The sequence below is a fragment of the Pocillopora verrucosa genome, chromosome 3, assembly GCF_036669915.1.
Source record: "Pocillopora verrucosa isolate sample1 chromosome 3, ASM3666991v2, whole genome shotgun sequence".
Lineage (NCBI taxonomy): Eukaryota > Metazoa > Cnidaria > Anthozoa > Scleractinia > Pocilloporidae > Pocillopora > Pocillopora verrucosa.
This window is the reverse complement of record NC_089314.1, coordinates 6,575,062-6,591,730: the sequence shown is the minus strand read 5'-3', so window position 1 is coordinate 6,591,730 and position 16,669 is coordinate 6,575,062. Positions and strand designations below refer to the sequence as shown.

At 37.1% G+C, this 16,669-nt stretch overlaps 2 protein-coding genes and 1 long non-coding RNA gene across 3 annotated transcripts; all 3 read left to right on the top strand.

The window, feature by feature from the left end:
* Window positions 1–2,096: 2,096 nt before the first annotated feature.
* On the top strand, window positions 2,097–4,013 carry LOC136279441 (uncharacterized). The gene is made up of 3 exons (XR_010716867.1): window positions 2,097–2,182; window positions 3,150–3,258; window positions 3,975–4,013. It is a non-coding gene; the product is annotated as an uncharacterized lncRNA (long non-coding RNA).
* Window positions 4,014–5,083: 1,070 nt separating this feature from the next.
* Window positions 5,084–8,330, top strand: LOC131777348 (galaxin-like). The gene is made up of 6 exons (XM_066163440.1): window positions 5,084–5,311; window positions 5,804–5,929; window positions 6,380–6,469; window positions 6,609–6,698; window positions 7,214–7,303; window positions 8,178–8,330. Exons 1-6 carry the CDS (start codon window positions 5,084–5,086, stop codon window positions 8,328–8,330), a joined length of 777 nt encoding a protein of 258 aa, XP_066019537.1.
* Window positions 8,331–12,625: 4,295 nt separating this feature from the next.
* On the top strand, window positions 12,626–16,053 carry LOC131777346 (galaxin). Its single transcript, XM_059093631.2, has 8 exons — window positions 12,626–12,680; window positions 12,908–13,145; window positions 13,421–13,496; window positions 14,252–14,341; window positions 14,504–14,680; window positions 15,513–15,602; window positions 15,686–15,775; window positions 15,919–16,053. The coding sequence occupies exons 1-8, from the start codon at window positions 12,626–12,628 to the stop codon at window positions 16,051–16,053; spliced, it is 951 nt and encodes a 316-aa protein (XP_058949614.1).
* The last annotated feature ends 616 nt before the right edge of the window (window positions 16,054–16,669 follow it).

Here is a 16,669-nt window from a genome sequence, read left to right as displayed (position 1 = left end):
GACCTACACAGCTGAGAAAATAACTTGTATGCTACGCATGCCTGTGTTTAACAGAGCGGTAAAATTTCCGCACAGCCCCATACTATTGTAAAACAAATCTGTTTTCCCAATGCGTGTATTGTTTTAGTCCTTGGTTTCTCTATTCAAGAACTGAATGTATAATAAAGTATGGGGCTGTGCGGAAATTTTACCAACAGAGCAAAATTTATTTGCTGTATGTATGAAATTCTTTATTGACCAAACTTTTTCGGTCAAGATGGCTGGAAATTGACTAAAATTTGTTTTATGGTATAGCCCAAGTTTGAAACAGGCATCGACTAAACATTCTCATGGAGCTTGATCTCGTGATTTGTTTTATTGCAGTACATTAAGAGCCCGCGCTAATTTTTCGCAATTAAGGGTGCCACAAAGAAGGATGCACATTGGAATTCCAATGAGCAAAACAGCGTAATTAACGTTACATGGATCTGATCACAGCAGGAGCCTTGGAGACGTTACCAAAAGCAAGTGCTATTTGTTGTTATTTCCTGGATGTAATATTACTGTTTTTTTCTCCAAAGAAAAAGTTTTGAGATTATGTTTGGGTTACCATAGTACTGCGTGGGTACAGCACTTAAGAGTTTACTGGTGCGTGCAGCGAAAGTATTCTTTTAGCGGCGATTGTTTGTAATAAAGTATCCAATGTAATATGCTGGAAACTAATGTTTGCGGTTCATTCTCTAAAAACCTTTTTTATGTGTTCACCGCCTTCTCAATATCTGCTGATTGTAAAATCAAATATGCACACATGTTTTGCTAATTTGTGTGAAAATCAGGTGCTGTTGGTGACTCAATTTGCCGCTAAATATTGCACTTGCAGACAGTCCTTCTGATTTCTATGCTTGGGAATCTCCAGATAAACTTAAACAGCAAAGAATTTATATGACTTGATCTAATAGTGCAAACAAACATCAATATATCTCCATCAGATTTTTACACAAATAATCTAAATGATAGGCACCAAGAGCTCTGATATTGCTTTTGTGCTGCTAAGAAAAAACGTGGAAAATTTAGCTTATTCTAAACACGTTTTACTCAGGAACTTTGACTTAATGTGCGATGTGAAGAAAAGTTCTTGACTATAACCGAACGTTTAGTACATTTAAGGTAGAGGTGACGTGAAGATACTTTTTGGCTGTGATATCTCACGATATTGAAGTCCAGTGACTATTAAGTTCAAATGTATACTATTTATTGCCTTTGTATGCCCGGCATGAAACCGTTTTACTTGTAATGACAATATTAGAGAATTAAGCTTTAACGAAAGAGAGTTATCCTATAATATTTTCGCTCGAAATCAGGCAAAGTTCGGGAACGGCAAGAAAAAAGTACTTTGGAGACCAAGCTTCTTTTTGATATTGAAAACACAAATCAAACTTAATTATAAATATTTGGATGACCTAATGATATGTTCCAATTAAGAATCAACTGCCTGCAATAAATCTCTATTGTATTTCAAAGTCTTTGTTTGGCTCGAAACTAAAATAAAACAAATCTAATTTAGGAAAGCGCTGACAAAACAGGAACAAGAACAAGGGCTTGTCAGACAAAGGTTCTAGATGAAATGGAATTTCGCAAAAATTCTTATTGAACAAATTAAAAACACAGAAGTCGAAAGCTTTAAATCCACCTTTTCAGTTTAATATAACATCTATAATAAGTCGCGATAATATAGCACCTATCGAACACAGCTATGTCTGATTGGAAATCGCATCGTTCTAGGTAAAATCTTTGAAATTCTTCATTATTGTCCGGCATGGAAAGAAATCACCTGATTTCCTTTATTTCAGGAAGGGGTCAGACTACTAAGGCAGCCCGAGCACTTTGAAAAAAAGGAAAGAAAATCAGTAAATTTGGACTCAACACTCTTTCTGCAAACGCGGCAAAGCAGCTAGTGTTACGTAGTTAGGGCATTAAGTGCATGATTCAGCAAGTGCAGCTAACGTCAAACTAACACTCAAATATGTGTTTGTTCATTTGATATTAATATCCGCCAACATCTAGCATTAAACCATGCAATGTTCAGTTGTTCGTCAAGTTCCGGTTTCGAATTCCAATGACGACTTAAAAGAGATCGCGGTGAGTTGCAAAAACCAGTCGGAGTTGCGAAGGTTAGCTATCAACAGCACTTCATTAAACGAAGGTAAGTAAGTGCTTCATCGTTGTCACAATACTAGTTATGTTGAGCAGATTTACACTTTTTTTAACAAGCCAAGAAAAGAGTTCTCAATTTTCCTTTTGTGTGTTTACCAATAATTCGCCAAAGTCAACATTTTTCGCTGACCTCGTGAGTAAAATTGAACAGAAGTTTCTTTGCAGTTTAGATGAGTTTTGAGAACAAAAGTGAAATGAGGTGAACGTGGAATAGTAAATTTTGTCCATAAACGCTTGCTAGTTATCGATTTAAAGATAATAAAGGGCGCTAAAGTTGAAAATTGAAGACGAGTTTGGATATTGGCCATATCACGACCATGTTACGATTGAAAAAGAATGGAATGCAGATGAATCCCTAATCTTTAAAATCTGCTTTAATATACAGTTGAGCCTTTCTGTTGCCTCCCAACATATTTCGGTGATATATCGATTGTCATTGAAATCATTTATTTTCTTATAACAGAGTGCGTAAGTTTTTAAAGAGAATCTGGTACTGCGTAAATGGTGGGGAATGACATGATAATTTGGTTTTATCGCCTGAGTTAATAACGTAAATTGGCCATCGTAAAGAGTTTCTAAGCTCTTGAAGCCGGCTTGGTTGATGAATGAAGGGAAAAAAGGCAGCCTGAAGTTAGTTCATTTTAAGGATAGCTCAGTTAGTTCAATTTCAAGACTATTCGCCACTTTTAGAATTTTACATTCAATCGAAAAAAATATGTTTTATTAGCTGTTCAGTGACGCACAGGAGGCTTGTGAATCTTTTTGGTCTTTGGATTGCAAAATTTTGTTCTGTCCGTGCAAACCTAAAGCAAATGTGGCATTTACCCCATTTGCACCACATTTGCTACGGCTTTGGACCAGATTTGATGACATTTGTACTGCGCAAATATGATGCAAATCCGTTTTTTTCGTCCAGTGAGATGAACTTATTATTTTCACTCATCTGTTCATTTCAGAAATTCCTTTTGTGCTAATTCAAAGACCAGGCAGAAACCGACCATCATCATAGAGTCAACATGACACATGTCAAATTTCTGTTGGGAGTTGTCGTTTTTGTCCTCCTGGGTAGGTAGTAAACTTTTTATCACATATTTACCATTGATCATCTTCCTTCTAATTATAAATCAGCGATCCTCGGATGGCTATAGCAGTAATAATCCGGCCATCTGGTAGTGGTTACATTTGGACTTATCCGAGTGCTCGAAACGTAGGAGCAAAAATTATCTTTGATATTTTCAAGATTCTCAACTAGATGGCGACCGAAGTTAAAGAATTTAGAGTGCTTTTCTGCTGAGTCGTAAAACCAAAGCCACAACAATCTGAACGGCTAACAAGAGAGAGAAAGAAATTTGTCAGAAAGAGCTAACGAGAGGTCAAAGAGTAGGGAAACACGGGTGACAGTTGGAATGGGTTATAGTTTTCTGCCTGGTTGTTTAAGGATCGGAGATGGTGCGAGTTTTTTAACAAAACAAAATCGATGATATCTCAAATCTTTTTCCAGGATCATTTAAAAACTACTCTTGTTAGGAAAGTTGATCGTCATAGTAAGGAAATAAGTATTACACACTGTTCATACACTTATATCTTATCAGTATATATTTGAGATAAAAGTCCAAATTTGATCGTTCATCATCACCATCATATTAATGATTGCTCAGACTATTATTGATATCATACTCATGATTATTGAAGCTATCCTTATCCAAAGTTAAATTTTGAATCGGTTCATTGCCTCACGTTTATTTCAGTAGTGAATAAACATTGTTTCTTTATTTTGTTAGCCATAAAGGTCCTCTGTCAGAACCCTATTGATCATTCTGAACATGAGAATTTGATACCACTTTGTGATCCGCACCGCACGCACGGTCACTGTTGTGGCGGAATAGGTTATCATCCACTTTCACAACTGTGCTGTTTAGGCGCCATTCAACCGGTTAGTGGTCCTCGATACTCTTGCTGCGGGAAAACTTTCTACAATACTGGAATACAGCTTTGTTGTTCAGGCGTCGTTAAACCAAAAATAGGCTCTCAAAATTCTTGCTGTGGAAAGACGCCCTTCTACACTGGAAAACAGCTCTGTTGCTCAGGTGTCGTGAGACCAAAAAGTCGCCAACAAAATGCTTGCTGTGGAACTTCAACTTACGACACTTACAGACAGATCTGTTGCATTAGATCCATCTTTCCAAAATTTTACGGCAGAACTCTTGCCAAATGTTGTGGGTAAGAACGCATTTTAAAGGCAATTTTATACGTAGAAGCCAGTTTACTCACTTAAGGGATCTCAGCTTTTCGTTTTTGTAACATCACTTTGTTAATGGCTGCGATAAACTTGTAAGATGAATAAGTTGTTCGGTATTTCTTCGTCTTCCTTGAGCAGCGTCAACGTAAATTGGCAGTTTCTTCTTCTGTTGAAACATATGATCGCCTTGGTGTGCTCATTGTTTTGATTCTTCCACATGAAATTCAAATGATACGTACAAAGTACCTCACTTTAAACAGTCAAGATCTGCAGGATGACTTGAGCGGTTTCAAAAATAAGCACCATCATTTCGATGGATTTTATCAGGGTTTTTTTGCATTTCATTCGGGTTTTCTGATACCAAGTATGAATTATGTTCATGTAGCCATAACCAGACGAGTACAAATGCAGTATTATTTGATCTGAATTAACTTTTTTCAAGTTATTTTAACAATTTTTTATTTTCATTACCCGTGATAAATACTCCGCAAAAGTGCTTTTTTTTCAACTCAGATCTAAAGCAGAACTGTTAAGCAGAGCAAAATACAAATCCTCAAAAATTTTTCCCTTTAGCTCTGGATCCTGCTGCTTTACTTCTGTACTCTTGCATTAATCCTTATTGTTCAGCAAAAATGTTTCTTTCGTCTTGTCATGCGTCAGCGTGGAACAAAGAAATTTCTGAGCAAGATAGTAAATCTCAATCAGGAATCTTTTTTGGGGGTCTTTAGATCTGCACGCTATAATCCCACCACCGAAGGATGCTGTGCTTGGAGACAGCCATATTCTACCTCTACTCAACTCTGCTGTGGAGGAACGGTTGTTCATAAAATCAAAGGCTCTGCCTGCTGTGGAAAAAGAGTTTATGACACCAACACCCAGGTAGATATCAACGAAATGATTTGATAGATGGCGAATTTATACAATATAAACATGATCAGTTTATAACTAATCGAGATTACAGAAATACATCTCATTTTTATTCTTGAAGTGGTGATTTCTAATACATTACAGACTCGCATGAAAACATCGTAAGCTCCCTCCCTCGTTGAGTTATCAATATTTATGGTAGCACTATTTCAGATACTTCTTTATTCACTGTTTTTATTATACTTGCCATCTTTACGCTATTATGCCAGGGTCATAATAGATGAAATAGAGAAATAGAGAAGCTTAGAGAAATACTAAGAAATCGCGATTTAAGAAGATATCAATAGAGAAAAGAGCAAGTCTAAGATCATTTTGCTTTTCCTGATTCTCATATTTACTCGTGGTCTTTAATTCGTAAAATAGTATTTAAAGATAAATTAGAGGAATACATGAAACAACTTGAAATAAATTGATATTCATTTTCTCCGACGATTAAATTTTCAGGTATGCTGTGGTGGTGTTGTTCATCCCAAACCAAGCCATGGACCGGTGAGCTGTTGTGGCACCACAGTGATCTTCTCCAATTATCAACGTTGCTGCGGCAATAGAGTGTATAACCCATCAACTCAGGTAGATAAGTATTGAAGGTTATCTCTGACAAAACGTGCAGCTGAGGTCACCGAAAGTAAACTTATAGAAACTTGTTGCCCAAGGAGCACTAAAAAAAAAAGCATCTCCTCGTGACTAAATTGCTTTTACATATGTAAGAGCATGCATGGAAGGGAATCGATAGCAAAAATATATCAACTTTGAAAATACTGCTCAGTGTCTTTCGTTTCATCGGTGGGGTACCTTTCAGATTAAAGCCCAAAATTACAGACGCTTGACCCTCATTTTGCAGACTCCCCACTGTCCCTGGCAAAATATTTTCTTTCTCTCTCAGTACTTCTTTCCTCCCCGTGGATATTTGATCATCGATACTCCCCGTGTTGTCAACCCGAACTAGCAGTCTCAACGATATATACAAAAGATAAAGTTCATGGTTAGCGCTGAAATACTATTTTCCATGCTCTTGTGTAGGTTTGCTGCTCAGGAGTAATCTCCAAAAAACCACACGGTGTATCAACTCCAGGATGCTGTAAAACCCTACCCTACAACCCAAACACTCAAGTAAGATCATTTAAGAATTCCTTGAAATAATCCTGAGCTTTGTTCTGAGCATGTTTAAATTTAATTTTCTGTTTCTCCTTTTTTCTTCTATTTGGTTTATGTTTAACGCTGAAATACTATTTTCCATGCTTTTGTGAAGGTTTGTTGCTCAGGAGTAATCTCCAAAAGACCACACGGTGTATCAAATCCAAGATGCTGTAAAACCCTACCCTACAACCCAAACACTCAAGTAAGATCATTTAAGAATTCCTTGAAATAATCTTGAGCTTTATTTTGAGCATGTTTAAAGCTAACTTTCTGTTTCTCATTTTTTTTCTTTTATTTGGTGTATTCTTATTCCTCGCTTGTACATTGTACCCACATTTTTCAGAAACCTTGGACTGAGAACTTCAAAAATTTAAAATAAAACATATTGATCAGGCAGCGCAAAAACATGCGTACAATGGGTTCGTCTACATGCATTAAAAATAATGCTTAGCGGCTTTTATTTCAGTGGCAAAACTGTGGTACCCATCATTGGTGGAGTATCTTTTAAACGAACAACAAAAATTTATGACAAACCACACATAAACCATCCCTGACAGATTCATTTTCTTCCACTCTCAGTAATTAATTAATTCTTTCTAAAGCGTATTTGATTATCGATAATCTCCGTAGTTAAATTCCCGAAAATTACCGTCTATGTGATCCAAAATTAAGGTACGTTTTACTCTGAAATGCTGTGTTTCATGTTCTTTTTGGTAGGTTTGTTGCTCAGGAGTAATCTCAAGTAAACCATTTCGTGTATCAAATCCAAGCTGCTGTAAGACCACACCCTATAACCCAATCACTCAAGTAAGATCATTTGAGAATTCTTGGATATGGTCGAACGCTTCATTTTGAGCAATTTTTAAATTGATTTCTCTCGCTTTCGGTTTGTTGTTTCTCTGTTTTGGTATATTCTAAGTCCTTGCTTGTACATGGTACTCACACTTTCCAGAAACCTGCAGCTGAGAACATTAAAAATTGAAAATAAAACTGCTTGCTCAGACACTGGAAAGAAGCAATTTAAAATAAACCCCGGAGTGTATCAACTCCAAATTGTGGTGAAAACCGACCCTACCACCCAGACTCACGGGTAAAGTCATTTGTGAATCGGAGTTATAGTCATAGGGATAATTTTGAGAATTTTGTTTTGTAAATGCAAAGTCCTCGCCAGTATATGGAACACGTACCGTTCAAAATCCTCTCCTTTCGGTCAAATGCAAAACGGTGAGGAGCGAAATCTCGGCGGGATATGGCATTTTTCAGAACAATAGAAATGCAATATTCTGAGTTGAAATTCAATAATTCATTGTTGATAATTTTCCTGTTCTGACTGGCGTAAACGAGTATAGGCGGACTTTTCAATTATTTTGTCTTTACAATTCGTTGCCGTTTTGGTTTTGCCACCGATTCTTACAACTTTCAAATATCAAGGGAACAAGTTTGCCTTGCCATTATTGCTATAAAATGTTTTATCCTCCTTTTTTTTCCCTTTTTTCCCTCTCTTCAAATGTAATATCGAGATAAACGAATGAACAAATGAATCAACAAAATAACAGCTACATTGATGTTAAGAGGATTGACTAGTGGATCAAGACCCATTTTGCAGTTGCGCCGGTGCTAAATCAAATTTCATTAACGGATTTCTTAAAACATTTTTTATTATATTTATTTAACTTTTCAGGTCTGCTGTGGAGGCAGCGTATTTACCAACAAGCTTTGCTGCGGATCTGTAGGGTATAATTCAAATACCCACTGCTGCAGATCAGGCTTCGTTCAACCTAACAGCTGCTGCTATGGAAACTCACCGTTTTCACCCTGTCTCATACCACATTGATTAAAATGTCGCAATTTTACTATACCTGATGATTTAAAAGTGCTTTGCTTTAGCGACACTCTATAAACAGGTTTGTCGCCTTCAAACTTTGTGCTTGGGCCACAGCAGATTCTTAAGCAATGACTATTTTATGTACGTCGTTTTTAATTCAAATTAAACCTTCTCGCAGTTTTGATCTCACTTTCTTTAGTATGTTTATTATTATCCCTTCAATCAGGTATCCCTCATTGATTACATTTTTCTACAGAAGAAATTACCATTTGAGAGATTGAACGAGGTTGAACATTTCATTCCGTCACTTCCAAATTAAAGACTCAAAAAATAAATTCTTAAAATTAGAGCTGCACCATAACCATGCACAAACATATACAACCCTTCTCGCCGGCTTATCACTCATTACTCAACACTATCTCCATGTTCTCTTATCTTTCCAACGTTGTGCCAATTTCTACAAATCGCTTCTCCCTGTTGCTTCCAGAGCACTGACGAATTCAGTGGAAAACTTCCGTTTAGATCTAATCTACGTGTTGCGTCGCAAACCAACCCTCTGACGTGATTCAATAAACGCACGAACAGCTGTGTTCAGAAGGACCGATTACAAGTTAAAACGGACTTGTCATATCGAATGTAACTTTAATATCTCAATTACATGGTTAAGAGACCATAGTGGTACAATCATGCTGAAACTAGCGAACAAATTCATTCGATCTAGCCTACGAAGGAATAATTTTGTCTCGACGTGACATTATCGAGTGTATAATCAAAACCTACAAACATCCAAGACATCCAACGGTGTTGTGGCTCACAATTCTGATTTTTAATAACTCATTTCGTACGATTGAATTGTTGAAACTCATTTTCATATCTTCCCCACTCGTTGGACCTCCGATAGATACCCGCATGAGATCAGGGCCATATGTTTCAGTCAGTCCAAGATGGCGTCAGATCGATACCCACGGGATATCATAATACTCGCGGGACTGAAAAAACGATATGAGTGGTAACGAAGGGCTAACGGTCGAAACTTCAGTTTACAACGGCCAATTCACATTGTTAACGTAACTGATAAAAGCAAACAATATGGTTAAGTGATATTCAACAACTCAGGGCTTCTCATTGTTTCCAGAGAAACCCTGTTGATATTGGCTTAGTGAACGATCGCCATCCATGTAAGAGGTACCTTTGCTACTGGCTGGTTTTGTTTAGTTCTATCTTACACCATATTCACATCAGTAAAACATGCTTAGCTAAACCGAATTTAACTGAATGATTGGATTCAAGTCGTCAGTAACTTGTACTTGCTATGTGCTAGATTTGAAGACGATGAACATCGTTTTAAGAAGCTTCCACGAATAAATAAATATAAACCGCCTTAAAAAAAAAGTTTTAAAACATGGTCAAGCTTTGGTGGGTAAAGGGTATTCGACAGTTTCCAGAAAACCAAAACAGGAAAAATATTTGTTCCACAATAGCATCGGAACTTGAACTCATGGTTACTTCACTTGAAAACTTGACCTCTTAAGTTTCGGGTTGGATTGACAAGAAAAGGTATGATGCTTGAAATGTTTTTCATCAAGAAACTCAAACCTAATTTTAATGTCTAGACGGTCTCCATACGTGTGAAACTTTGTGTTCAGCTTGTCGGTTTAATTTTTGTTCGTTTGCTAGTTTTTTCCGCTTTTGTCACCTTTGCCCTTCCTAGTATTTATAGCCCCTGGTTTTTATCATTTTTTTGACTTAGCAGTGACGTTTAAATTAACATCGAAAGGTCGTCGACTTTTCTAGCTTTTTTCACTTTTTATGATAGTTTTTGAAAATGAATTTCGCAAATTTCTATCGTAAATGTTTTTTAAGTCTCCAACGTTTAATTCTTGTGTTGGTTTTCAAACTGTTTACTGACACCGGTTCTGGTCGAGCGATTCCTGATCTTGGCCTCTCATTGTGATAAAAAATGGTATTTTAGCTTTTGTGCTCAGTTCTGGAATGTACCGTCTATTTTTTTAATACTACAAATAGCCTTATTATTATAGCGTTAGCAACGAGGAAAATTTTTTATTCTAAACACGTTTTATTCTAAATATTGTACGGTTATTGTTCGTTACGCTTGTGTGAGTTGTTTCAGCCACGCTTTTCTCACCCTTTGAGAAATGAGTAAAGATGTTGGATAACAAATAACTAATAAAACTTTATGGTGTGCAGGATCGCTGAGTATTATTACTCGTTGTTTGTATTTAATCTCACCATGCAGGCTCGTCAAAATACAGTACAACTCGTTGATTTTTATACGGTTTATCGCCTTTGAATCGCTTTTAAAAACCATTCTATTTGTGATGGCAAAATGGGAAATTAGTTAATTTTATTATACGATATTTCAGCTTGAAAACGGACAACATTTAAGTTATGATGGCAAAATGAAAAATTGATTAATTTTGTTATGCGATATTTCAGCTTTAAAACGGACAAAATTTAAGAACAGCAACTGAAAACATTAAGAATTGAAGAGCAAAATAAATCTGTGGAGGGTCATATTGATGGTATATTGCATAACTAGTCATGCATTCATTTAAGGTTCAACTATAGCTAGCTATAAGTGATCTTTTATTTTGTCTTTGTTGGGCTCTAAACTGACATCACATGTCTTTATTTCTTTTGATTCAGGAAAGCGCTAACGTCAGAGGAACAAACGCAAGGGCTTGTTAGACAAAGGTTCTTGATGAAACGCAGTTCCGCAAAAATTCTAATTCTGCAAAAATAAAAAAAAATTTAAAAAGTTACTTTGAATCCATTTGTTTTTTTTGTTTTTTTTTACGCTGTTGAAGTACCGATGGCACCTAACGAACGCAGCTTTCATGGTTGCTTCAGACAGTCCAATCGTATACTGGGTTATTTATTATTGTCAACTGAGTTGATAACGTAAATTGGCCACCGTAAAGAGTTTCAAAGCTGATGTTTTGAGAGCTAGCCCTTTGTCAGAGCTATTGACGAAGAAGATCGAGCCGTCGGACGAATTGCTCTGACGAAGGGCTAAACGTCAGCTTTGAAACTCTTTACGGTGGCCAATTTACGTTATCAACTTAGTTTATAATGCTTAATTACCCTGTTATACTCTCCCACCGACGCAGCACCACGGTTTCTCTAGAAACGTACCCACTTTATTCAGTCATATAGTGATTGGACATCGCATTGTCTCAGGTGCACGTTTTTGAAATTCTTCACCATCGCTTGGTATGAAAAGAAATATATTAGTTATTTCAGGATGAGGTTGCGATAGGCACGTCAACACACGTGGTAACGCGACGAAACACCGTTGCTGCCCATTAACCACAATTGTCAAGGTTGCCTGGTGTCGATCTTCGTAGTTAAGATAAGAGCAAGTTGAACAATCGTCCCACAGAAGGCAAGTTTGACTTAGGTGGAACCACTCAGATTAGCAGCTATTTTAAACAAAACTTTTTCCTGTTTTGATTGTTCATTGATATTACTGGCAACATCTAACAATCAAACCATGTCATGATCAATTGTCTATCAAGTTCCGGGTTCGAATTTAAGTGACGGCTTAAAAGGAGTACAGAGAGTGACTCTTACCAGTCAGAGTTGAGAAGGTAAACTTTCAACAGCTCTTCAGTTAACGAAGGTAGGTAAGTGTTTCATCATTATTTAAATGCTTCTCTAAACAATCGACAAACCCTTTAAGTTGTCAGGTAAGCGTATAGACCAAGCCCAACTTTGGACAAAACTATACGGAAAAGATGAACCCTCTAAAATTTGTCTCGTTGTTTAGGTGTGGCTTCGTAGTTCATTTGGTAGTGGGGCCCAACGAGTATCGATATCGGGAAGGAACGGGATCGAATCACGGTGAAGCCTAAATTTTTTAGGCTTCTTTTCAGCAGTCCCTTTAATCGTAGCTCAGCCAAGAGGATCATTGCTTTACGTTTGTCTCATCTGCAGGTCAAATGAATGTTAATTCATTTAAATTGTGATTGGTTTGCACACTTTTAACGAGAACTTTAAATAGCGCCTTAATTCTAAACGAGCCACTGAAAGGAAAAAAATTAAGGAGAAAAAGGCTACTTGGCATTACCTTACTTTGAGGGTAGCAAAGTAAGGTCAGTTTATAGATCGATCGTTTTTACTTTTAAAATTTGTTTAAAAAACTCCTCAGTTACGCACACAAAGCGGAAGAGCTTGATAATCTTTTGTGAGCGCAATATATACCTGAGATCATGCATTTGTTCATTTCTCACCGGTACAATTTTGTAGCTTATCTTTCAGTGCCAGCTCAACCAAGACCCACCATGACACAGTTAAATTTTCTGTCAGGAGTCATCGTTTTTGTTCTCTTGGCCATGGGTAAGTAGAAAAGTCGCAAAGCGATTGAAACAAAACTGGTGATATTCCGCATCACTTTTCATGATCAATTAAATAATTCTCTGTCCTAAGAAATATTGATCGTTGTAGGAAAGAAATAAATGATTCTTATAATTTTAAAGCCATCTTCATTCAAATTCAAATTTTGAGTCCGCTTCATACCTTACCACTGTATGAAGATAATGAGCATAATTTTATGATTCCTACAGTTTCAGAGAGCCATTGTCAACTGAATCAGACTGCGAGCCCGTTAAGACTTCTCCCAACTTGTGGTGGGATAAAATATGACCCAAGGACACAGCTTTGCTGTTCAGGTGTCATATCATCCAGGAATGGCTCTAAAAATGCTTGCTGTGGAAATACTTCATACAACACCAGAACACATTTATGTTGTTCTCGCACACTTCATCCAAGATTCTTTGGCAAAGTACATGCTTCATGTTGTGGGTAAGTTTGCATTTAAGGGCCAGTAATATCTATTACATCAAGTCGCTCCTATCACTTGTAGAAGGAAACTATTTTTTTAGGTTTGTACCTTGAATGATTTGCTATCAGTCATAATTAATCAAGGTCACTTCCTTTTCGTTCGTTTTGGTTGAGATTCCAAGGGCGAGGAACTGTGGTGGAAACTTGTGCAATATTCTCTCTCAATTTAATCACTTGTTGGTATTAGTTTCGAAATGTTACTTAAGCACTAAGTAAGATTTTTTCCGTTACTACAGGGAGCAAAGCTACAACCCTTTAAGTCAAGGTTGCTGTAGAACTAGAGCGCTGACTGTTTATAACAGAAGTACAGAGGTATATATGTAAAGAAAATGCCTCAATGTCTATATGTATCTTTGTAAAATTTTAACTTGCTCGATCGGCTACTTCTTTTCAGGTAGGGATATATCAATGGAAACTGATTCTCAGTGAATTGTAGATATGCTGTTGGGGAACTGTTTGTGATAAGCTGACGGACTGCGGACTGACGAGTAGTTGTGAAAACTGACAAAATTCGAAACCAATATTTCAATTGATAAATAGTCTATTCAGGAATAAAAATAAGTTACATTGTTTATTGCTACTATCTTCCATAGATCTTGCATTTGACCTTGTATTTCGTTCATATATAGGCTTGTTGCTCCTGGAAAATTGTGCCTAACCCAACCGGTGCACTATTTCCAAGGTGCTGTTTAACGAGTCCGTACAACCCAAAGACTCAAGTGAGTATTCATTTTGTTGAACTGCGTATTAATTCAGTTACTTTTCCTTCAACATTGTTCATTCAATTCATTGTTCAAAAATTTTAACTTGCTCGATCGGCTACTTCTTTTCAGGTAAGGATGTATCAATGGAAACTGATTTTTAGTAAATTGTAGATATGCTGTTGGGGAACTGTTTGTGATAAGCTGACGGGCTGCGGACCGACGAGTCGTTGTGAAAACTGACAAAATTGAAACCAATATTTCAATTGATAAATAGTCTATTCAGGAACAAAAATAAGTTACATTGTTTATTGTTACTATCTTCCCTAGATCTTGGATTTAACCTTGTCTCTCGTTCACATATAGGCTTGTTGCTCCCGGAAAATTGTGCCTAACCCAACCGGTATACTATTTCCAAGTTGCTGTTTAACCAGTCCGTACAACCCAAAGACTCAAGTGAGTATTCATTTTGTTGAACTGCATATTAATTCAGTTACTTTTCCTTCAACATTGTTCATTCGTACTCCTGTAGAGTGGTTGCTCTGGGAGAATCTTCGGCTCAGGTAGGGATAAATTAATAGAAACTGATTTTTTATCCGATAATTGATTGAATTATAGGCATGCTGTGGGGGAAGTGTTGTTAGTAGGCCGAGCCGAGACTGCGGACCGACGAGCTGTTGTGGCAGCACACTAATCTTCTCCACTTATCAGATTTGCTGCGCTGGAACGATCATATCTAGGCCAACACTGTACGCGCGGTGCTGTGGAACTGCAGCTTATAACCCATACAAAGAGGTGACTCCACATTATGCTTTCTATCCAAGAAAAAAACTGTATCTTGTTTCAAAGTCTTGGGTAATTCGGGTTGTATTAATTCTGAATCACTGTGGTTATAGTTGGTCAAAGAAACTCCGCTTTTCCCTCTTTACAAGTCAGATGTAGAAACAAAAAACAAAACAAAAAGGCAATCGCGACTCGGTCCCTCTTGTCTTTCTGCGTTAAAGCAATTTAGTTGTTGTTAGTTTGAGGTCTCGTTGGGTCCGTATTATATACTTACCTTTCTCGCATGACTGGTCAGGTGATAACCTTGATCTTAATTTACGATAGCCACTTAAAATGCGTTCCATTATTGATGGTGAACATTGTGTACCAACATAAAAAAAAAATGATAATAATAACTTTAATAATTATTCTTCATTAATTATTTTCAAGTTACAAACTTTAAACGGTATTTTCTGGCTCACGTACTTTTGCCTCAACATAAACTTAAAGAAGATTTTGAGTCGTGATTGTTGCGGTAGGTTTCCCTCAAGTAGCTGCACATAACGAACTTGAAATTTCTAATAACGTTGTATCTAAATGGTAAAATTGCATACTTTCATAGCCTCTTAAAGAAAAAATTCTGCGCTGTCAGCTCCTTACTTCTTTTGAGAGTGGGAGAGGTATCTTTATGTAGAAGTAGCTCAAAAGAACTTTAAAATATAATTTTCCTTTTAGTCTCATCCTATAAATTGAGACCAATATTTCATTTGATAGTCTCTTCACCTGCGGAAATAAGTTCTATTGTGAATTTTGTTCGTATCTTCCATGGAACTTGCATTTAACCTTGTCTGTCGTACGCACATAGGCCTGTTGCTTCGGGAAAATCGTTCCTAACCCAACGGGTGTATCACATCCAAATTGCTGTGGAACTCGTCCGTATAACCCAAGCCGTCATGTGAGTATTACATTTGGTTGAATTATATGTTTTTTCGGCTACTTTTCCGGCAACATTGTGTTTTCATACACTTATACCCGTAGGTTTGTTGTTCTGGGAGAATCATACCTAAACCATGGGGTTTAACTTCTGCACTTTGCTGTGGAAACAGTCTGTATAACCCAAAGACCCAGGTGAGTATTTTCATTTTGTTGAATTGCTCGTTAACTCGGTGACTTTTCCTTCAAGGTTTTGTGTCATAAACTTACAGGTTTATTGCTCTGAGAGAATCATGCCTTAACCACGAGGAATCTCCTTCTTTTATCTAATTTCCCAGGGTTGCTGTGGAACTCTCCTGTACGATCCAGGTCTTCAGGAGTGCTGCCGACCAGGGTTAGTTCAGCAAAAAGGCTGCTGCAAGCCAGGATACTCCAGTGCCCTTACAAAACGCACCAATCCGGCTGAGAATTGATACAACGTTACAATTTTGCTGATGGTTTAAAGTCTTTTGCTTTCAGCGACACACTATAGCGCGTTTGTCGCCATCAGTAACTAAAATTTAGTCACAGTAGATTGTTAGATATTTCGTTTAAAGTAATAACTACTTTAAATCAGTTGTTTTCGCTTCAAAATAAACTTGTACGCAGCATTTATCTTTTGTATCAGCCTTTTAGTCAGATATCCCGTATTTATCAAATTCGCTTCCAGAGGAAATAACGATTTGAAATAACGATTTGACAAATTAAATGAGAGTCCGAGAGCATCTGCAAGACTTGAAGTACGTTCTCAAAGTTAGTGTTTTACCACCGCAACGAACGAACATACACAATCCATCACGAGCGTCATTCGTCATATTAACCATAAATAACATTTCAATGCAGCCGGTTTCTCATATCTTTACAACGTTATGTCAACTTCTACTAATCTGAGCGCCTGAGTGTTGCTTCTTATGCCCTGACAACCCCATTGAAAACTATTGAGATTCGATCTACGTTTTGTCTCACAAACCAACCCACATGTACCTTAATAATTCTTTAGATGCTCCAGTTGCTCTAATTTTTCAGGAATAGTTAAAAAATTACCATCAC